Genomic DNA, 20,235 nt, shown 5'->3' with positions numbered 1-20,235 from the left:
TGTTTAAATTTATTATGCTCCTTTTTTATTTATCTGGTGTCTCTAGAATGTGTCTTTAAAGTTTCCGCTCAAAATAGCACACAAATCATTTATTATATTAAACTTTAAATGCCCATTTTTGATTGGAAGAAATAAAGGCACAGCCAGATACACTTGTGACTCTCATGTTTGGTTTCATAGCGTCTATCTCATGACAGGACATTGCAAACCCACATCATCATGAAAATTTACTATCAGCGTGCATTTGAAAGCCTCTCAGCTTTATTTGTGATATACTATTTTATAAGCGTACACATCCTAATGTAGAGAAAGCCATCTGTCAGACAGTGCATGGCCTTTGAGTATTAAACTCCTCTTTAGCCTTTTTAAAGTTCTCTGCAGCGTCTTACAGCACTTAAACGGTCAAATGCACAGAAGCAAACACATAAAGGTCACAGAAACACAGTTGGTTATGTCTGTGATCCTAAACAGCTGGGAAATACATTTTAGATGTGTGAAAGCTTATGCTAGATTTGTGTATTAAAATGGCAGAAGCGTGATATAGAGTACCTGAGATTTTTAATACGAATTAAACTACAGGCAAAAAACTAAGTCATGCACTGTTTTTGACCGAATAAAGAATGTATACTCTGTTAGTAGGATTGCATTTCTAACTTGAATTGGGGGATCCTACTGATCTATGCTAATTGGGCAGATCGCCACAGTGGGGAAATCTGTAGCAGCATTCTGTAAAGCCTCATGCACTACAGGATGTTTATTGCACATGCTTATCGCAAGCATTTTTGAGATATTTTTCTACATTCATGCCCAAGTGATTTTTACGGCTGATTAGCTGAATGAATATGTCATCATTCTCTTATCTGACACTTAGTGAAAAACATGAAATACATTGTGTTGTGCTAGTTACTGAAAAATAGTTTCTATTTACAGTTACTTTATTCGAGAAGTAAATCAAGTAATTTATCGATTACTTACACCAAAAAGTAATGCATTACTGTTAAAAGTCATTTTAGAGTTACTTTTCCAAAGAACATTTTTAATGCTCCTATTATGCCCTTATAACGTCTCTTCAGGGCTGTATGGAAAATACACTGTTGATCAGCTTCACAACTTTAATTAATTTGCATTCTCACAACTAAAACACAAAACAGATTTAAACAAAAAGTAATTTGTAAACACTAATTTATTTAAGTCAAACCAAAAATATCACAAGGTGATAAACCAGCTGAATAAATATATTCAAAAACAAAAAAAAAACAAAAACTAAAGTTGCTTCAGGATCATAAAAGTTGTTGTATTTAACAAAATATTATAATGAATAAATAAAAGTAATCTGAATTATCAATCAGAATCAATGTGGTGAAACTCAGCACCAGAAAACTACTATTATAGACGACCATAAATTTTATGCATTTTAAACTAAACAAAAACATAACAGCTGCTCAAAAACTGGTATGGCAGCAACTAATAGAAAGTAAGCTGGGTATATACAAAGTCCAAAATCTGCTGTTGTATACAGCTATAAACATTTGTAAAACAAAAAAATAAAATAAAGCACTGCATTTTTTTTTTTTGCTATACAGATAACAAACATATGCTTATTTAGTTGAAACAACAAACATAGTAGGATTAGTAATAGTAATTAATAAGGGTAATTTTAATAGTCTCTCGGTTTCTTGTGAGCACACTTGGTGTACCTCGCTCACATTCGCTCTCTGCTTTCGCTTGACTTTTGTCCAGTCTGGTGCCTCATACACGACGCGTCTTCTTTACAATTCTACCAAAAAGACTTTTTAGGAGGCCGATAATCATTTTAACATTTATTTTGAATTGTTTGGATAAATGCGAGTTTGTTACTGTCTTTTCATAACGAGCTTTAATGTAAGCCCTGACTATGGTGCAGAACTCTTGATGAGCTGGCAGATCCTGCCTGAAAATGAAGGCAGGGCGAAGTGTGGAGATGAGGCCGACGTAGTGGTGGTGATGATGGTGGTGGGGAGGATGTAGGGAAACTTCCGCAACATTGAATACAGCGAAACAGATTGTTTAGATGGGCTTGTATGTAGCATGCTTGGTTGTTATCGGCTGACTAGATAATTATTATGAATGACGTAACATATCGGTCTTCCTGGCAGAACTATCGCTAAAGCTTTTATTGGCTAGTTTGCATCCACCAATCCTATAATTTGTTGCCGCTGTGAGCAGGAAGATGTGGGCTAGACTGCGGCAAAATTAATTAACTTACCAAGTAACGGACAAATGCATCATTTTGTAACGAGAACAGAACTACTAAATTTAAAAAGTAATGCGTTACAGTATTAGTTACTGTCAAAAGTAATGCCATTACAGTAACCCATTACTAGTAACGCGTTATTGCCCAAAACTGGAAATACACCAGTACACGAGGTGGCTTTGCAACACTATGCTTCTGACACAGAAGTCACCCTCGCACTTTTTCTTTGTGTATTTATAAGATAAGCTTTCTACTTCTGTTTAACCTTCTCCACTACAGCACACAAACACCTGGAAAAAGGTACAAGCCATGAAAGAAAATGAAGTGAAATGATACTCGCCATCAGATCCTGTTTGATCTACAATTCATGTGTGCTCAGCTAAACTGTTTAGTGCTTGAGCACCACTAAGTCGTGTTTTACTGTATCATTAGCAGCACAAGGCCACATTGTTAATTTTGTCAACAAAAATTGTATGACACTAACATAAACTTGACAGAAACGTACCTGAATACAAGTGTTCTGATCTTCCCGTCTAATGACCGAACAGCACAATACAGGAGATTTTAACATGATATGTTAAACCAAAAAAATGAAACAAAATTAAGCCAGATAAATTTTTTTTTACACTTAAATGCCTAGTGTTTTGTGCATTGGTATGCACACTTACATTAGTTATCCTTTGTTTACCTCGGCCATGAGGTAGAGGTCTGCGCGGGACTGATTTTTTCAGTCAGTTTTCAGTCAGGTTTTATTCCGCCTCCGAGCACTCCTGCTTTATATTCAGTCTTTGTTCACCGGCTGCCTACAAAATTTTTCTACCCGACCTGACCATTTCTGTTAAATTTAGATTTACGTTTAAATTGGGTACTACTAAAAAAGCAAGATTGTAAGCTAAATGTCAGTTTTGTTTGGCCCCTTGGATAAGACATAAGTGCCATAAGTGTTATTATATGCATATTTATATTTGTTTGAATAAAAGCAAGTTTAGATTTGTCCACCTGTTGGGTTTTGGAGACGTCTGCATCACCATATAGGGCATAAGAATAGGATGTGTGTTTGGATATATAGTTTTTTTCTTTTACCAAACTTGGTTATTATTGTTCATTTTCTAATTTGCTGTAAGTTAGAACTGAATTTAAAAACAGTTTTGAAACAAATCTTTGAGCTTAACAAACTAAATTAAATATGTAGGCTAATGGATGTCTTCAGTAGAGTGCGTACAGCATCGTTTCCTGATCCACGAAAGTAAAGGAGTAAAGAGAAAAAAGTCAAGTAAAGAGAAAGAAGCCGAATGGAGGAGGCTCGTTCTTTATCCTTGTGCTGCAGATGGTCTGTTTAACTGTTTTATTGCTAGTGAAGTGTTCTGTTTTTCCATTTACAAATTCCGCCATGTAAATAGCAAATGCAGCAAAAGACTTTTAAAGGAAATGGGAGATAAGACTCTGATTGGTTTAACGCACGATATGCTCAAAACACGCCCATAACTCATTAAGAGTATAACACAACCCTGTTAGCGTATTTTTTGTGGATTCAGATAAATGTGTTTGCGCCATGCGCTTTAGACTTTGCACCTAGATAGATTAAAAATAGAGCCCTTCACCTACTTCTCCTCGCAATCATAAGCTCTTTCATGTGACTTTAATTCTGTATCAACATGCCTCTCAGTTGCTGCAGCCACTATCGGTTGTCGATCCTCTGTAGATTTTAGAAATAATGCAACTGCGTTTTTGTTCCTCTGTTTCCACCTCTCCTCATTCAAAAGTCTGGTCTCAGCGCAGCAGATAAAAGCCCTTATCAAATATTGTGTGCGCTCAGCTGAGCGTGGCCTTCTAATCTCAACCTGTGTCTGTTCAAGGGGCATCTGAATACCAGCTGCCCACCAGACTGTGAGAGGCAAGGTGCATCGATGGCTTCCAAGGCGCCTAGTTAAAATGCAGGTCGTGGAATGTTTATGAGCCCTCATTTTTTTCACCTTCTCCTAAACACCCGTAGAGAGGCTCTATCACAATGAAGAAGAGCAAGATTGATGTGCTGCACGTTTTCTAGAATAGACGAGCTTGCTGCCTCATTGTGGATTTCTCTCTGGGCTGCTCTGGAGGGAAAAGCCGGGTCTCGTTCGTGTCTTTGTTGGTGCGCGGCTGTATGCGATACGCTCGCAGTGGAGGGGTCAGATATAAGCCCGGCTAATTCCTGCAGACAGCAGGTATTGTTGCTTTATTGTAACAAATTGATCTGAGACCACTCTCGACTGGCGCTGCATGATGAAGTAGGCTGGAGTCTTTTGTGCACATTAATTATCTTTAAAATAAATATGACAATGCCAGCACTCGATGCGGTGGGACTGCCACTTCAACGAGCCGCACTCGTGCTTTTTGTTCGTAGGTGTCTTGTAAAGAGATTCTCTATCACAGGAGTATGGAAACACAATATAAAACCTCTGCAGGCTAATATATCCATGGCTCGGAGACAAAACACAGGCGTTGTAAATTTAGATGTGTTTCATAGGAAGTTTTGCATGAGAGCAGGGGTCGTTATTCACTGTGGTGAGTCTTAAATCTGCGTCACTGAGGGAATGCGTGTTTTTATTGTGTTTGTGGCTGTGTTTGCATATATGCAAGTGTGATTTAGATTCATATGGAAATGTTGGACCACCTTGTTTATATTTATATATTTGGCAGACTCTTTTTCAAAGAGCAGCTGAAAGTGGATGTATTTCTTATAGATCAAAAACAAGGCCTTAGTTTGGTTAATGCTACTTTATATTTAAGGTATAGTCATGAATTACAAAGAAATGTGTAAAAAGTTTCAGATGCCCAATACATTATTTTAGTTTAGCGATTATGCACGCATTTTTATGCCCAAAACATTTCAGAAATTTTTATTTATTTATTTTAGTTTATTTTTGCATTTGAAAAGGTTACATTTACATTTATTAATTTAGCATACACAACAAATGATTCATCATATAGGCACGAGGCAAATAATTAAAAGAAGTGATAGTAATACAAACTTTCTAGCCATTCACAGCCATATTACCCTGCAGCCCAAGACCAGTTACTTGCTGAAGCTAAGCAGGGCTGAGCCTGGTCAGTACCTGGATGGGAGACAACATAAGGAAACTAGGTTGCGTTGAAAGCTGTGTTAGTAAGACCAGCAGGAGGCACTAAACCAGTGGCCTATTTGAGTCCTAATGCCCCAGTATAGAGAAGGGGATAATATAGTGTCAGTGAGCTGCATCTTACCAATCATAGCCTCCCAATCATCCCCATCTACCAAGTTGGCTCTGTCTCTACACTCTCCCAATTGCTGGTGTGTGGAGAGCACACTGGCGCCGTTGTCCTGTGGCTGCCGTCACATCATCCAAGTGGATGCTGCACACTGGTGGTGGTTTGGAGTGACCCCCCTCATGATTGTGAAGCGCTTTGAGTCTAAAGCCATACACATTAAATGCTTTATATAATTACACATATTAAATTACATTGTTTGAACTGAAATAAAAGTCAGAAAATGTAAAGTTTAAAGAAACAGCGAACACAGTTTCAATGAACGGAGTCACTCACTTAGTCAGTATCAGTTAGTATTGTTTTTATTTATTTATTTATTTTTTTGCTGAACTAATGGAATATTTTAATGAAAATTTGTAAGAATATAACTTTAAATTGTATATTTAAAATATATATTTTAGCTACTTTTCTAGCAAAAATATTTTATAGATTTTACATATCCATATCCATCCAGAAATTATGGGGATATAGCACCAAGGTGCTCGCAGCAATTCCCGACTCGAGGTCCTTTGCCAATCCTTCCCCTATCTCCCCACACTGTCCTGTCTGTACATCTCCACTGTTCTTTCAATAAAAGTAAAACCCCCTAAAAAATAATTGTTAAAAAATAATATGGAAGTTGAGTAATATTCTAAATCAATAATAAAAAAGAATTAAATAAATGTATTTCAAAAACTTAATATGCAATTGTAAAGGAAACATGTATTATTATTATTATTATTATTATTATTATTATTATTATTATTATTATTATTATTATTATTATTATTAATATTCATAAAATGTTTACATTTATTATATTATTTGCACTGGTCTCAGATTTTAACCACAATCCTAATCATTTTTTCATTCGCTTTTCCCTTGGCTTAGTCCTTTTATTCATTCAGGGGCCATCAAAGCAGAATGAACCACTAACTATTCTAGCATATGTTTTACACAGCAGATACCTTTCTAGCTGCAACCCAGTACTGGGAAAATCCCATACACTCTCACATTCACACTCATACACTACGGCCAGTTAGTTTCTCCAATTCCCCTACAGCGCATGTCTTTGAACTGTGGGGGAAACCTGAGCACCCGGAGGAAACCAAAGTGAGAACATGCAAACTCCACACAGAAATGCCAACTGACCCAGCTAGGACTCGAACCAGCAACCTTCTTGCTGTGAGGCAACAGTGCCAACCACTATGCCACCATGCCACCCCACAATCCTAATCAGAAAAGCATAAATCAGGGGTCTCAAACTCGCGGGCCATTTGCGGCCCTCAGTGCAATATTTTGTGGCCCGCGCCGACCGCTGTACTCTGACAGAATCAGCGGAGCGGGGAGAGAGAGCGCTCCCCGCTCCGCTGATTCTATCCGTACACAGCGCGCTTGTCACTCAATGCGCGTTGTTGCGCGCGTTCTGATCAGCTGTGTTGTCGCGCGCGTACTCATGAGCGGTGTTATCGCGCGCCTACTGAAGGGCGGGATCTTTTGATCATTTTGAAAGGGCACTTTCTATGCAAGACTAAAAAGGGCATGTGCACTGCACAGGTTGAGCCCTATGTGTGCACGTGCCTGCCCTGCATCTTATATATATTGATATTATAGGTAGATACAGACTGGTACAGACTGATGTGACTGGAGTGGGGTGGGGGTGTTTTATTTATACATATATACGCCTTTTTTTTAGGTGAGGGAATGGAAGTTTTGAGTGAGTTCCCCCACTTTTTTCCCTAGGACTTCAATAAGTCAAAGTACAGGTCTAGACTTAATAATGATCATCTTCAAGCCATACTGAGGGTCTCAACTGCTTCCGCTCTAAAGCCAAATGTGGTTCAGATTTGTGAGAAGAAGCGCTGTCAAGTCTCTGGCTGCAAGGAGTAGGCAAAAGATGCCATGTTCAGAAGAACTGTTCATAATCTTCACTCAATGTTCTATTAATGTTCAGGACACTTTATGTTCAGAAGAAATAATTAAAACTTTTAATAATGACATTTGAGGACTTTTTTTTGTGAAATCCCCCAGCCTCTCCCAGACTTTGCCTCCTGCGGCCCCCAGGTAAATTGAGTTTGAGACCCCTGGCATAAATATTTCTTATACAGCAGATCTCTGTTAATGTGTACTGCAGCTGTTCTGCACTTTATCCTGCATGTCAGTGATTTAATTTCAATCGCAAATGGCACTACGGGTATTAAGTCACTCTGGCATATATGTAAAAGTGCAACAAATAAATGTACAGAATGTGCTTGAAGCTCACACAAGGGAACGACACCCGCTGTCAAGTGGAATATTGAAGTGGCACTTGTGTAACAGTGCAGGCTCCCCCTGAATAAAAAGACATGGCGAAATGATAAGCAAACCCTCTCTAGTGCCTGTGTGCCATTCCCTAGTTTCCCATCAAATGCTCTTCACTTCATTTGTTGCTATATCTGCGTTTGTTGCTGAATGCACACACATACACACAGAAATCGGTGTAGATGAGAGAGTTGTCAACTCTGGGCACTTAACCAAACCGTAATATTGAGCTGTAAGGCTTATGTCTGTAGTTTGTAGTCTTTTACCCTGTAGGGATTTGCCTTCCTAGATCCTCAAAGGAAACACTGCTCATCTTGCGGTTTATATTCCAGCCCAGCCCTCGAGCCCTGGGCAATCGCAGAAATCAGTGTAAAGTGTTCACAAATTAGCCATCGCCGCTCCTCCTCCTGATGTGTTATGCTGCATTTTTAATGCACAATAAGGAGAACACAGGCTGGAATAGACAAATGAACCAAAACAAGGCATCTGAATTAGGGTTTCCAGTTATTTGATACAAAAATTTACGCAATTAATTGTGCCTTTGCGAAACTTCATTGCTTCATTCATCACAACATTGATTGCTGTGGATTGTAGGTTTTGTTGAATATACATCTGAGGGCAAATTTATTAGCACTCCTGTGAAATTTTCATATATATATAGGCAGTTTTATTCATAGGTCAGAATTAATAGCCCCCCTTTGATTTTTTTTTTCTTTTTTTAAATATTTCATAAATGATGTTTAACAGAGCAAAAAAATTTTCACAGTATGTCTGATAATATTTTTTCTTCTGGAGAAAGTCTTATTTGTTTCATTTTGGCTAGAATAAAAGAAGTTTTTAATTTTTTAAACACTATTTTAGAGACAGAATTATTAGCCCCTATATTATTACTATATATACCCTAAGCTATATTTTCTTTTGATAGTCTACAGAACAAAACATCATTATACTATAACTTGCCTAATTACCCTAACCTGCCTAGTTAAACAAATTAACCTAGTTAAGACTTTAAATGTCACTTCAAGCTGTATAGAAGTGTCTTGAAAAATATCTAGTAAAATATTACTTACGGTCATCATGGCAAAGATAAAATAAATCAGTTATTAGAGATGAGTTATTAAAACTATTATGTTTAGAAATGTGTTGAAAAAGTCTGCTCTCTGTCAAACAGAAATTAGGGAAAAAATAAACAAGCAGTCTAATAATTCAGGGGGGCTAATAATTCTGACTTCAACTGTATATATATATATAAAGATATGACGAGATCTCGGACTACGAGATCTCACAAGACTAAATGGCAACGAGATTTCTCGTCGAGGTGAAAAGTTGCCTCGTGAGTTGTGATGTTATGATGGAGCATTGAGAGTGAATTTAGCACTGAAGATTGAAGGCAGGCAGGACCGGAGAGGGACTCCTTTTCAGCCCTGGAGTTTCAAGCCTTAGACCGGCCTATCCATTCACAACTGACTATATTAAAATAACATCATTTCCAATTCAGTTTCTAATGACACTATCAAGTCTTTTTCAAGGAAACAGCTACTTTAGAACTTCAAATGTTTTTCATAAATATGAGAACATTAAAGGGTTGCTAAATCTCCAGCACTATTCTTTAAAACAGCTTAATGTCCTTTCCAGCAATATCTGAATATATATTCTGCGCAAAATCCTTTATAGATATCACGTCCTTTGTAGCGCTAGTCACACAAAAAATAAAAATAAAATATGTACACCTATAAAAGTAACCCAAACAGCATTATATGTCCTAACACTTAAAATTAAAAAAATAAATAAATAAATAAAATAAATGAATAAATTACTCAGAAGAGGTTCGAACTTGGGTCAGTGGCATCGTAACGCAACGTGTTGACCACTAGACCACAATGGCGCTGTTATGCAGGTGCGTCTAGAATAAAAAGCAATAACCACAGTATTATTAATTAATTATTTATTAATGTATTAAATCGTCTGATTTTCATTGAGCAGGTATAATATTTATTAATATTAATTATTCAAATTCTTATATTCACTAAGGTGGCGCTGTTTGAGGTCGAATGATAATTACATCATCATTAACCTGCAGGCTGCATTTTGCTCACGGCGCTGTGAAAAAATAAATAAAAAGAGCTGAGCTGCAGCAAAATAATGAATAAAAAGAGTGAGGCTATGGTCAAATAAATAAATAAATAAATAAATAAATAAATAAATACATAAATACATAAATACATAAATAAATAAATAAATAAATAAATAAATAAATAAATAAATAAATAAAAAAGTGTGACTGCTGAGAGTACAAGCAGCTAGGGACACCTGCCCTTGCGGCCAAAAAATGTACCGGCCCACCGGGAATTCTCCCAGTCCTCCTGATTAGCCAATCCGGGCCTGGAGGCAGGATTGGATTAAAAGCGCTCATCAAGTGCTTTGCACACACCTGACAGGCTGGCCTCAGAGTTGTGCGTCACTTGTTTGGGGCGGTTGAGTGTGACGTAACTGTTTTTTGCTTCACCGGAGTACAACTGCAGCCACATGCATTAACCACGGCTCTAACATGACAAGATGGAATAGCACTTTAGATATGTTTAAAGCCATAATTGTCGTAAACACTCAACAAATTAGGACATGTGGAGTATTCTTATTACAGTCGCATTATTAAAGTGCAGTACAGAAATGTAAACAACTTCATCAAACTATTACCATTGTGTAGGACTCTTAGCTACATTTTGCGACAAGATAAACAATATACACTCAGCTGTTTGACACTTCTCTACTCCCATCGAGTCAGTGAAAGACAAAAGACACACATCTCCTCCGAGTGCGTGCGCACACACAAAAACACACATAAACACAGACACACACACAGCGAACTCCTGTGCATGTCAAGCAGTGTTTGCATGACTTAATGGCACAAGTCTTGTCTCGTCTCGTGGAGTGAGCGTCTCGTCACATCCCTAATATATATGTATATATTCCAAGTAATGTCTGATAGAGTAAATAAAAAACGTTTACAGTATTTTCTATTATGTTTTTGGAGAATTTCTTTTAGTTTGGCTTGAATATCGATATATAATATGTTTTTTGATTGATTAAAGAACAAACCACTGTTGTCCAAAGACTTGTAAAGTTAACCTGACCTAGTTAACCTAATAAACCTAAAGACAAAAGAAATGAGTTATTAGTAATCAGTTATTAAAACCGTTATTTAAAAAAAGTGTTGAAATATTTGAAAAATGATACATATTTTCACAGAAGGGTCAATATTTTGACTTCAACCACATGGAAATAAAAATTATACTAACTTTTAAAGTTCTTTTATTATGTTTAATCAGTGAATAAATGTCTTTACAGAGTGTGAGTAATTAGATAATTTATACTGTCCTAAAGAAGCTGCTTATCATCTTTAAATAAAATAAGAAAAAAACGCCTTCCATTTTAATATCATCCTCTGATATCGATATACCAACACAGCTGTATAATTTTAATTACACAATTGTAATTCACTTGACATGCAGTACTCAAAAGCAAAACCCCATCAGCCAAAAGTGAATCAAATGTGCCAATATATTACAATATAACCTTTTTTTATTGTTACACTTTTTAATGTCTTTGCCAGCAGAATGGAAGCCTGAATTTTTGCTTAAGTGGGCTGAAATATATTTAAAGGGTTTCAATATGAACATTATTGAAAAATCAATTTACGAAAGTAAATGAGGGTGAAATATTAAAATTTCAATAAAAACATTTAGCCAAATTGATCACAAAAATGAAAGCCAGAAATGTCCATAAGGATGCTCAAGGCTTAACTGCCTTTTTTTTTTCTTCTTCAGTGCAGACTCCAAGAAAACTCAGAGTTTCTTACTGGTTTAGGTTGCATTCCTCTTCACTGAATATTATCATCCTAAGTTATATTATCTGGAGCAAAGGAACTTTGATTAGCTCTTATAGGCGTCTGAGTGAAAAGCATTTTCCTTTCCGTCTTTTAAAAACACTTTTGCAAAAAGCCCGAATTTATGCATTCAGGAGTCTTCAGGTGTTACATAATAACAGATTAAACTTTCAAGAGGCATTTTCATGCATGTTTAATGTTCAACTGGGATTTTTTAGAAACTTGTAGCCGCAGTTCAGTTATGAAGAACCTACTTTTGAATCTCTGTTATCGGTGTGTGTGAGATTTGATTTGGTCTCCTGCAAGTTTAATCAGCACATATTACTTATGCATACATTTCATAAGTTGTATTTAGATACATTTAAGTTTTTCTGTGCCATGCTGGTCATTTTAATGTTTAATTTTTCTGTATACTAATGTACAAGACTGTAAAAAAAAGTCTGATGAAAGTCATTAGAAGTGTGAAAACAAACATCATTATTTCTTGCATGTACATTTGGGTGTCTGTTTATTAATGTGCACAAAATGGAACAAAAATTAAACCCGTACTGTTTTAGCTCATTTAGTTTAGTAGGAAATATATGCAATTTATTTCCTCAGAAATGTACAAAAACAATTTGTCTGTTTAAATAGTACTTGAATAAGATACACCACCCCGATGAAAGTACAGTAATCAAGTGCAGTTACTCAAATATGTTACACCCCTGTAGATTATAAAAAAAGTTAAATGTTATATGAAGCTAAAAGGTATATGAAGCTGAAAATATGCTTTGTGAAAAAAACAAAAATCATTGGTTCTTGCATGTTAAACACTTTCACTTGTGTGTCTATTTGTATGTGCATAAAAAACAAACAAACATAAAGGATTTATTCATTCATTCATTTTCCTTCAGCTTAGTCCCTTATTTATCAGAGGTCACCACAGCAGAATGAACCGACAACTTATCCAGCATATGTTTGATACAGTGGATGCCTTTCACTTATAACACTTCTACACCATACATTCACACACATACACTACAGCCAATTTAGTTTATTTTATTCATATATAATGCATGTCTTTGGACTGTGGGGAAAACCAGAACACTCGGAGGAAAAAACCCAATGCAGGGAAAACATGCAAACTCCAACTGGCCCAGCCGCGACTTTCTTGCTGTGAGATGACAGTGCTAATCATTGAGCCACTGAGTCGCCCAAAAAATGTTTTCTATAATATAAAAAGGTATTGAAAATGTATCTAAAAAGTAAACAAAGATATATAAAATATAACTAACAGTGTTTTGTTTAAAAGAAATAAAATAATTTTTTTTCAGAAATGTACCAAAGTAAAAAGACAAGTTGTCAAAATTAGATTGTACTTGAGTAAATTACAAATACCAAGATAAACACTTAAAGGGATAGTTCACCCGAAAACGAAAACGCTAGCATTTTCAAAAACCTCCACTTTGAATTTTTTTTTTTTTATTATTCATGCAAATTTGGCATGGTTTTCAGTTGCAAAACAACAATGTCATGTGAACAAACAGGCAAAATCTATAAAAACATTCTTATTTTTAGCTGAAAACATTGTCATATAAATTTTGTGTGGTCAAAAGTATAGAGTTTGATACTTTTCGTTACTGAAATTTTAAAAACACCCATTTCCTGCTAACATGTGAGCACTTTTGAGCGTGTTCTTAAACACCACTGATTGGCCATTGTGTTCATGTGCTCAACAGAAATAATTGTGATTGACCGTGAAGGTCATCACTTCATTGCTTCAATGTCATTACACACATAAACAGTGGAAACACACACACACAGCACACAGATTTTTTTTATTGTCACTGATCAAACAATAGTAACTCCACTACAAATATCTGATCATTTCCTTCTGTCTCTCAACATCCACATTACTCCTGAGCCGCCACACACTCCAACACTGGTTACCTTTCGCAGAAACCTACGATCTCTCTCACCCAATAGACTATCCACCATTGTTTCAGACTCTCTTCCTCCATCTCGCAAACTCACTGCACTTGATTCGAACAGTGCCACTAATACACTCTGCTCCACACTAGCATCATGTCTAGACCGATTATGTCCTCTTGCATCCAGGCCAGCCCGTGCCAGTCCTCCTGCACCCTGGCTCTCGGATGCTCTCCGTGAGCATCGCTCAAAACTTCGGGCTGCAGAGAGAATTTGGCGGAAAACTAAAAATCCTGCACATCTCTTAACATACCAAACTCTTCTGTCCTCTTTCTCAGCTGAGGTTACTTCTGCAAAGCAGACGTATTACCGTCTGAAAATCAACAATGCCACTAATCCTCGCCTACTTTTTAAAACATTTTCCTCCCTCCTCTATCCTCCTCCTCCACCCGCATCCTCCACACTTACTACTGATGACTTTGCTACATTCTTCTGCACCAAAACTGCAAAAATCAGTGCTCAATTTGCTGCACCTACAACAAACACGCAAGATACAACACCAACACCACACACACTCACCTCTTTTTCTCAGCTCTCTGAGTCTGAGGTGTCCAAACTTGTGCTATCTAGCCATGCAACCACCTGTCCACTCGATCCCATTCCCTCTCATCTCTTGCAAGCCATCTCTCCTGCAGTCATACCAACACTGACTCACATAATTAACACATCTCTTGACTCTGGTTTATTCCCCACTACATTTAAGCAGGCTAGGGTAACCCCACTGCTAAAGAAACCCAACCTGGACCATACGCTACTTGAAAACTACAGACCAGTATCCCTGCTTCCATTCATGGCCAAGATTCTGGAGAAAGTAGTGTTCAATCAAGTCCTGGACTTTCTTACTCAAAACAATCTCATGGACAACAAGCAATCCGGCTTTAAGAAAGGCCACTCAACTGAGACTGCCCTGCTCTCGGTCGTGGAGGATCTCAGACTGGCTAAAGCAGACTCTAAATCATCAGTCCTCATTTTGCTGGACTTGTCAGCTGCTTTTGACACTGTCAACCACCAGATCCTGCTATCTACGCTTGAGTCACTGGGCGTTGCGGGCACTGTTATACAATGGTTCAGATCTTACCTCTCTGACAGGTCATTCAGGGTGTCTTGGAGGGGAGAGGTGTCCAACCTACAGCATCTAAACACTGGGGTACCTCAAGGCTCTGTTCTTGGGCCACTTCTCTTCTCCATCTACACATCATCTCTAGGACCAGTCATCCAGAGACATGGATTCTCCTACCACTGCTATGCTGATGACACCCAGCTATACCTCTCTTTTCATCCTGATGATCCCTCCGTTCCAGCTCGTATCTCAGCCTGCCTGTTGGATATTTCACACTGGATGAAAGATCATCATCTTCAGCTGAACCTCGCAAAAACGGAAATGCTTATAGTTTCTGCCAACCCGACTCTACACCATAACTTTTCAATCCAGATGGATGGGGCAACCATTACTGCATCCAAAATGGTGAAAAGCCTTGGAGTAACGATTGATGACCAACTAAACTTCTCTGACCACATTTCTAGAACTGCTCGATCGTGCAGATTTGCACTCTATAACATCAGAAAGATCCGACCCTTCTTATCTGAACATGCAGCTCAACTCCTTGTTCAAGCTCTTGTTCTCTCCAAACTGGATTACTGCAACTCTCTACTAGCTGGGCTTCCAGCTAACTCTATCAAGCCTCTTCAACTGCTCCAGAATGCAGCAGCACGGGTTGTCTTCAATGAACCTAAACGAGCACATGTCACTCGGCTGCTAGTCCGTTTGCACTGGCTGCCAGTTGCTGCTCGCATCAAATTCAAAACTCTGATGTTTGCCTACAAAGTGACTTCTGGCCTAGCACCTTCTTATCTGCACTCACTTCTGCAGATCTATGTGCCCTCCAGAAACTTGCGTTCTGTGAATGAACGTCGCCTCGTGGTTCCATCCCAAAGAGGGAAAAAATCACTTTCGCGAACGCTCACGCTCAATCTGCCCAGTTGGTGGAATGAACTCCCTAACTGCATCAGAACAGCAGAGTCACTCGCTATTTTCAAGAAACGACTAAAAACTCAACTATTTAGTCTCCACTTCACTTCCTAATCTGCAATTGCCTCTTTGAATATCACACTAATTGTACAAAAAAAAAAAAAAAAAAAAAAAAAAAAAAACTACTAACACTTCCCTTCTTAGACTTTACAGACCTGAAACTTGCCTTTAGTACTTATTCATTGTTGCTCTTAGTTGTGTAAATTGCTTCCTTGTCCTCATTTGTAAGTCGCTTTGGATAAAAGCGTCTGCTAAATGACTAAATGTAAATGTAAATGTAAATGTAGATTTAACTTTGCACTGTTTTTGCATGGCAAATGTACATGTTAATATCCACTGCTGCTGGATATCCGTTATGATAATGTACAAAGTAAACCCGATTTAACGTCCACAAACTGGGATTGAAGCGTCTTTTTTTATAATTGTTCTGACACACGGCTGTGCTGATGAATTACATAGCAATTTTACCATCTTTAACTGACTTTGATACAAATATGCACTGTTTTAAAAACTTGTGAAAATCATTCTTCATCACATTTGATGATGATTGATGATAACAGCGAGCTAAACAACTCATTTAATCTAATGCTTTGCACATGTCCTGTCTTGTTGATAAGATTATACAAGTTACTACAGAAACGTGTTAATACGTGACTGTCAATCAATTTGGTGGGCGGGAAAACTGCATTCCTGCGTCACGTTGCGGTGGGCATGTAAGCCATGCCCATTACCTCAGACAGACGTAATCTGAGAATTTAAGTGAAAACAGGAAGAACATTTTCAGATTTTAATTTTAGATTAAAAGGGCAAACTATTTCTTTTCTTGACTATTTTTTTAATTTCCTTTGTACTTCCGCTGATACTAATAGATCTCCATCTTTGTGTTTTTCCATCTCTGTGCAGAGGATGAGCTGTAGTTATCTCCTGTGCACCATTCTGCTGTTTGTTGCCGTTTTACTGGCCGTGACAGTAACCGGGATCATCCTCCTGATGAACCATTACCAGGCTCCCAGCGGCCCCGATGGCCCCCCGCTCATCAGCACCAATCAGGACGAGGGAAACGCCCTGGTGACCATCGAGCGGGGCGATGGCTCCCGCATCAACATCTTCATCGACCCCAACTGTCCCGACTACAACAATAACTTCCTGCGTCTGGAGGGGGTTCAGACCTCACTGCTGCACTCACTCACCGACCACGACACTGATCTGAAATCAGTGAAAGGCCAGGATCGGGCTCTGCTGGTTAAACTGGCTGAGGAGGTGGCCAAACTGTCCGCTCACGCCAGCCAGCTGAAGATGGAGTACAACGCTTTGAGGCAAGGCCAGGGCAACATCGGGCAGGAGCTAAGCACACTGCAGACGGAACAGGGCAGACTCATACAGGTCAGTTTTCACTGTGGCCTTCCTGATACTGTGTGATGCTAGAAACGATGAGGTTGTAAACATTGAATATTTTCAAACTCAAGGGATCAAACTCAACTCAAAAAATTTATTTAATGTATAATGTGATTAGATTTTTGTCCCCAAATTGTAAAGCCCTAAAATGTTGCTCCAAAAAGCAGACATGCCGAATCGGCCTGAAATGAATTTGCCCCTGCGTTTCTCATTTTATCCACTAAACAAACATCCAGTACAAACCAGCTCTGAACTTCTGGCATGAAGAACTTTGCAAAAGCAAGATTTTAAAACACAACAATGTCGACAGAATGAATGGCACCTTCGTCAGAGGTGCTGGCATTGTTTTAGTGGCTTATTCACCGAAGGACTTATGCAGATTTGCTAGAAGTGTGGATGCGGTAGTTGGAAATGCTGTACTCTGTGTGATCTGGCAGATTCTGCGATGCAGGTGCCTGATTCAGCTCACTTCACCTCACTCGTCTGGATTTATGCCGGCTCATAATGGAGCAACTCTTCTAAATTTGGTTTGCCGTCTGCTTTCTGTGGGCAGTAATACTGTGGCCTTAATAGTGCCAGACACAAGGGTTTTGTAAACGCTGCATCATCTAAAATAAGCTTAATTTCATTTACATTCATTTAATGTACTCTACATAAAAACATTGACCTGATTTGTGGTGAAAATAATTGTAGCTTAAACAGTTATGAAGTGTTCCTATTTAGCGTTTGATTGAATGTTTTGTTTGTGGTTTGTGCTGAGGCTTTATATAAATTCATCAAACATAATTCAAAGTAATGCTGTGACAACAACATCTTGGTTAATACAGAAACCTTATGAATTTTGTGTAATATTAATTATGGTACTTTTTAAGTGAAGAAAATCACTAACTATTTACAAAATATTATGGTTTATACATTTTTTACTTTTATACAAAATATTTAAACATTTACATTTTATTATCTAAAAAGATCTAAAAAGACTTATATATTATACATGTGTTATTATAGTATATATAACCTTCCTAGTTAACCTAGTTAAGCCTTTAAATGTCACTTTAAGGTGTATAGAAGTGTCTTGAAAAATATTTAGTCAAATATTATTTACTGTCATCATGGCAAAGAAAAAATAAATCAGTTAAACAGAAATTGGGGAAAAAATAAAAAGGGCAGCTAATAATTCAGGGGGGCTGCTAATTCTGAATTCAACTGGATATATATATATATATATATATATATATATATATATATATATATATATATATATATATATATATATATATATATATATATATATATATATATATATATGGTACTTTTTCTGGTACTTGTATGGCATAATAATATATAATAATAATATAGTATTGACATTTTTTTATTTACATTTAATAATATTGTAAATTTTATAGTAAGTTGTATACACATTTATAGAATTATGAATTTTAAATAAAATTATTATATTGTTTATCATATAATTGTACTCTGAGGCATTAATAAATATATATGAGTAATATCACATGAGTAGTCATGCAATATGGCTGTATATCGCACTAGTGGAAGGCGTGTTGGCACGAGGCCACTGGCAGTATCACCAGTGATGATATACAGCCATATCGCACTGTTGCTGATGTGATATTGTATGATGTTACATTCATACAACAGTTTAACGGCATACTTGTGTATAAAAAAGACAATCAAACATGGAGAGTCTCAAACATCCTTTTGGACAAAGAACTACTTTCTATCATTTATTATTTATTCACATCTGCATTTGAGCGGCAGAAACCATTGCTTGAAAAAACAATTCTTTAGAGCTAGTATTTGAATGAATCTCTTGCGTAATGTCTAAAGTGACAAAACAGGTGATTTTGCTCACATTTTAGGTTTATAAGGCTAAACAGCATGAAATGCCATCAGTCTACAGAGATTTCCCAGTATTTCTCCGTTTCAATCAGGAGATCACAATAATTACCCTAAAAAAGCCAAAGCAAAGCAAACACTAACCAATAACGATGGTTTAAATACAGCACCACAACATATAAAAGAGAGAGATTGACTTTAAATGTCATTTACCTGTTTTATAAAGTTTTGATCAGCTGTGATTTAAACTAGAAAAAGAAAATGCTGAGTTTTTCTCTCCTAAGGACTTATTGTGCAGTCTCTGTCGCCGTGTTGTAGTGCAAACAGCTTTGCTCTGCTCAGTATGACAGGCTAATGGAGGCCGACACATTGTATCTACGAAATTCTAAATATTTACAAAAGACACTATCCTCATAAACAATCTGCATAGTTGCAATCTAAACAACTACATTCTTGCCCTAAAAATTCTCAAAATTCTATTATGTTGTCCAACAGCTGCAATGTTTGTTAAACTGTAGTGAGTTAGTGTAGAATTGCTTGTAATTCTGTGTGGGCGGATGAACGCAGAAGGGTGAAGAGGCTGAATGAGTGCTGTCATTGCAGAATATCGCACAGCTATCAGCCAATCAGATTTGAGGACTATATTTATTCAATTAGAAATTATATCAAAGAATATTATTAAAATGTTAATAACTTTTAGAAGCATAAAACAACAAATCAATTCTTGTTTGCAATTATTTTTGCTTTCATGTCATTTAATAGCATCTGTTTTTCCAGTGAACAGACCTTGACTCCTTCCACGTTCACAGTTTGCTGAACTTTTTACTGATAGCATTTTTTAAAATAGTCGGCCTCAACTTAATAAGTACCATAGAGCCTCTCCTTCACCTGTGTCATTATTATAAAAGTGTTCATCAGCAGCGTCTGCACTGTCAAGACGAGAGAGTGTAAAAAATCCCAAGCACCATTACTCACAATGTCCCAACAGCACCCGCTTTATGACCTTTTATGAGAGCAACACTCAGTGATTACAGCAGACGGGGAGATTATTTATTCATGACAGTAATTTGAGACTGAAATACTAAGGTTTCTCAAACATTCAACAAATCTTCCAGTGTTTACAACATACCATTTGTCTCTTCCGCCAATATGTTGTTGGCGTAGTAAAAATCTTTATGAGCTTTTTCTGTGTGATGAACAGCTTTATCTGTCTCTTTTCTTTTTTGGTTTTTGAATGGAAACGTGCACTAGCGGGGGATTGAGCTCTCACTCCTCCACCGTATGCCAGCAGCCCCAGCGGGCACA

General features: G+C 37.3%; 1 protein-coding gene across 22 annotated transcripts in view; it reads left to right on the top strand.

The window, feature by feature from the left end:
* The window catches only part of fibcd1a (fibrinogen C domain containing 1a), a 398,615-nt gene that overhangs the window by 219,071 nt on the left and 159,309 nt on the right, over nt 1-20,235 (top strand). For all 22 annotated transcript variants that reach the window (XR_012384132.1, XR_012384133.1, XR_012384135.1 and 19 more), the window contains one exon: nt 16,582-17,061. Coding sequence is in view for 17 of the 22 variants with exons in the window: in XM_073910114.1 (XP_073766215.1) it covers nt 16,582-17,061 (480 nt within the window). In the remaining 5 variants the exon portion in view is untranslated. The remainder of the gene's footprint in view (nt 1-16,581; nt 17,062-20,235) is intronic.

This window comes from Danio rerio, chromosome 8, assembly GCF_049306965.1.
Source record: "Danio rerio strain Tuebingen ecotype United States chromosome 8, GRCz12tu, whole genome shotgun sequence".
Lineage (NCBI taxonomy): Eukaryota > Metazoa > Chordata > Actinopteri > Cypriniformes > Danionidae > Danio > Danio rerio.
Note: the sequence above shows the minus strand (reverse complement) of the source record. Positions and strands in the feature narration are given on the sequence as shown.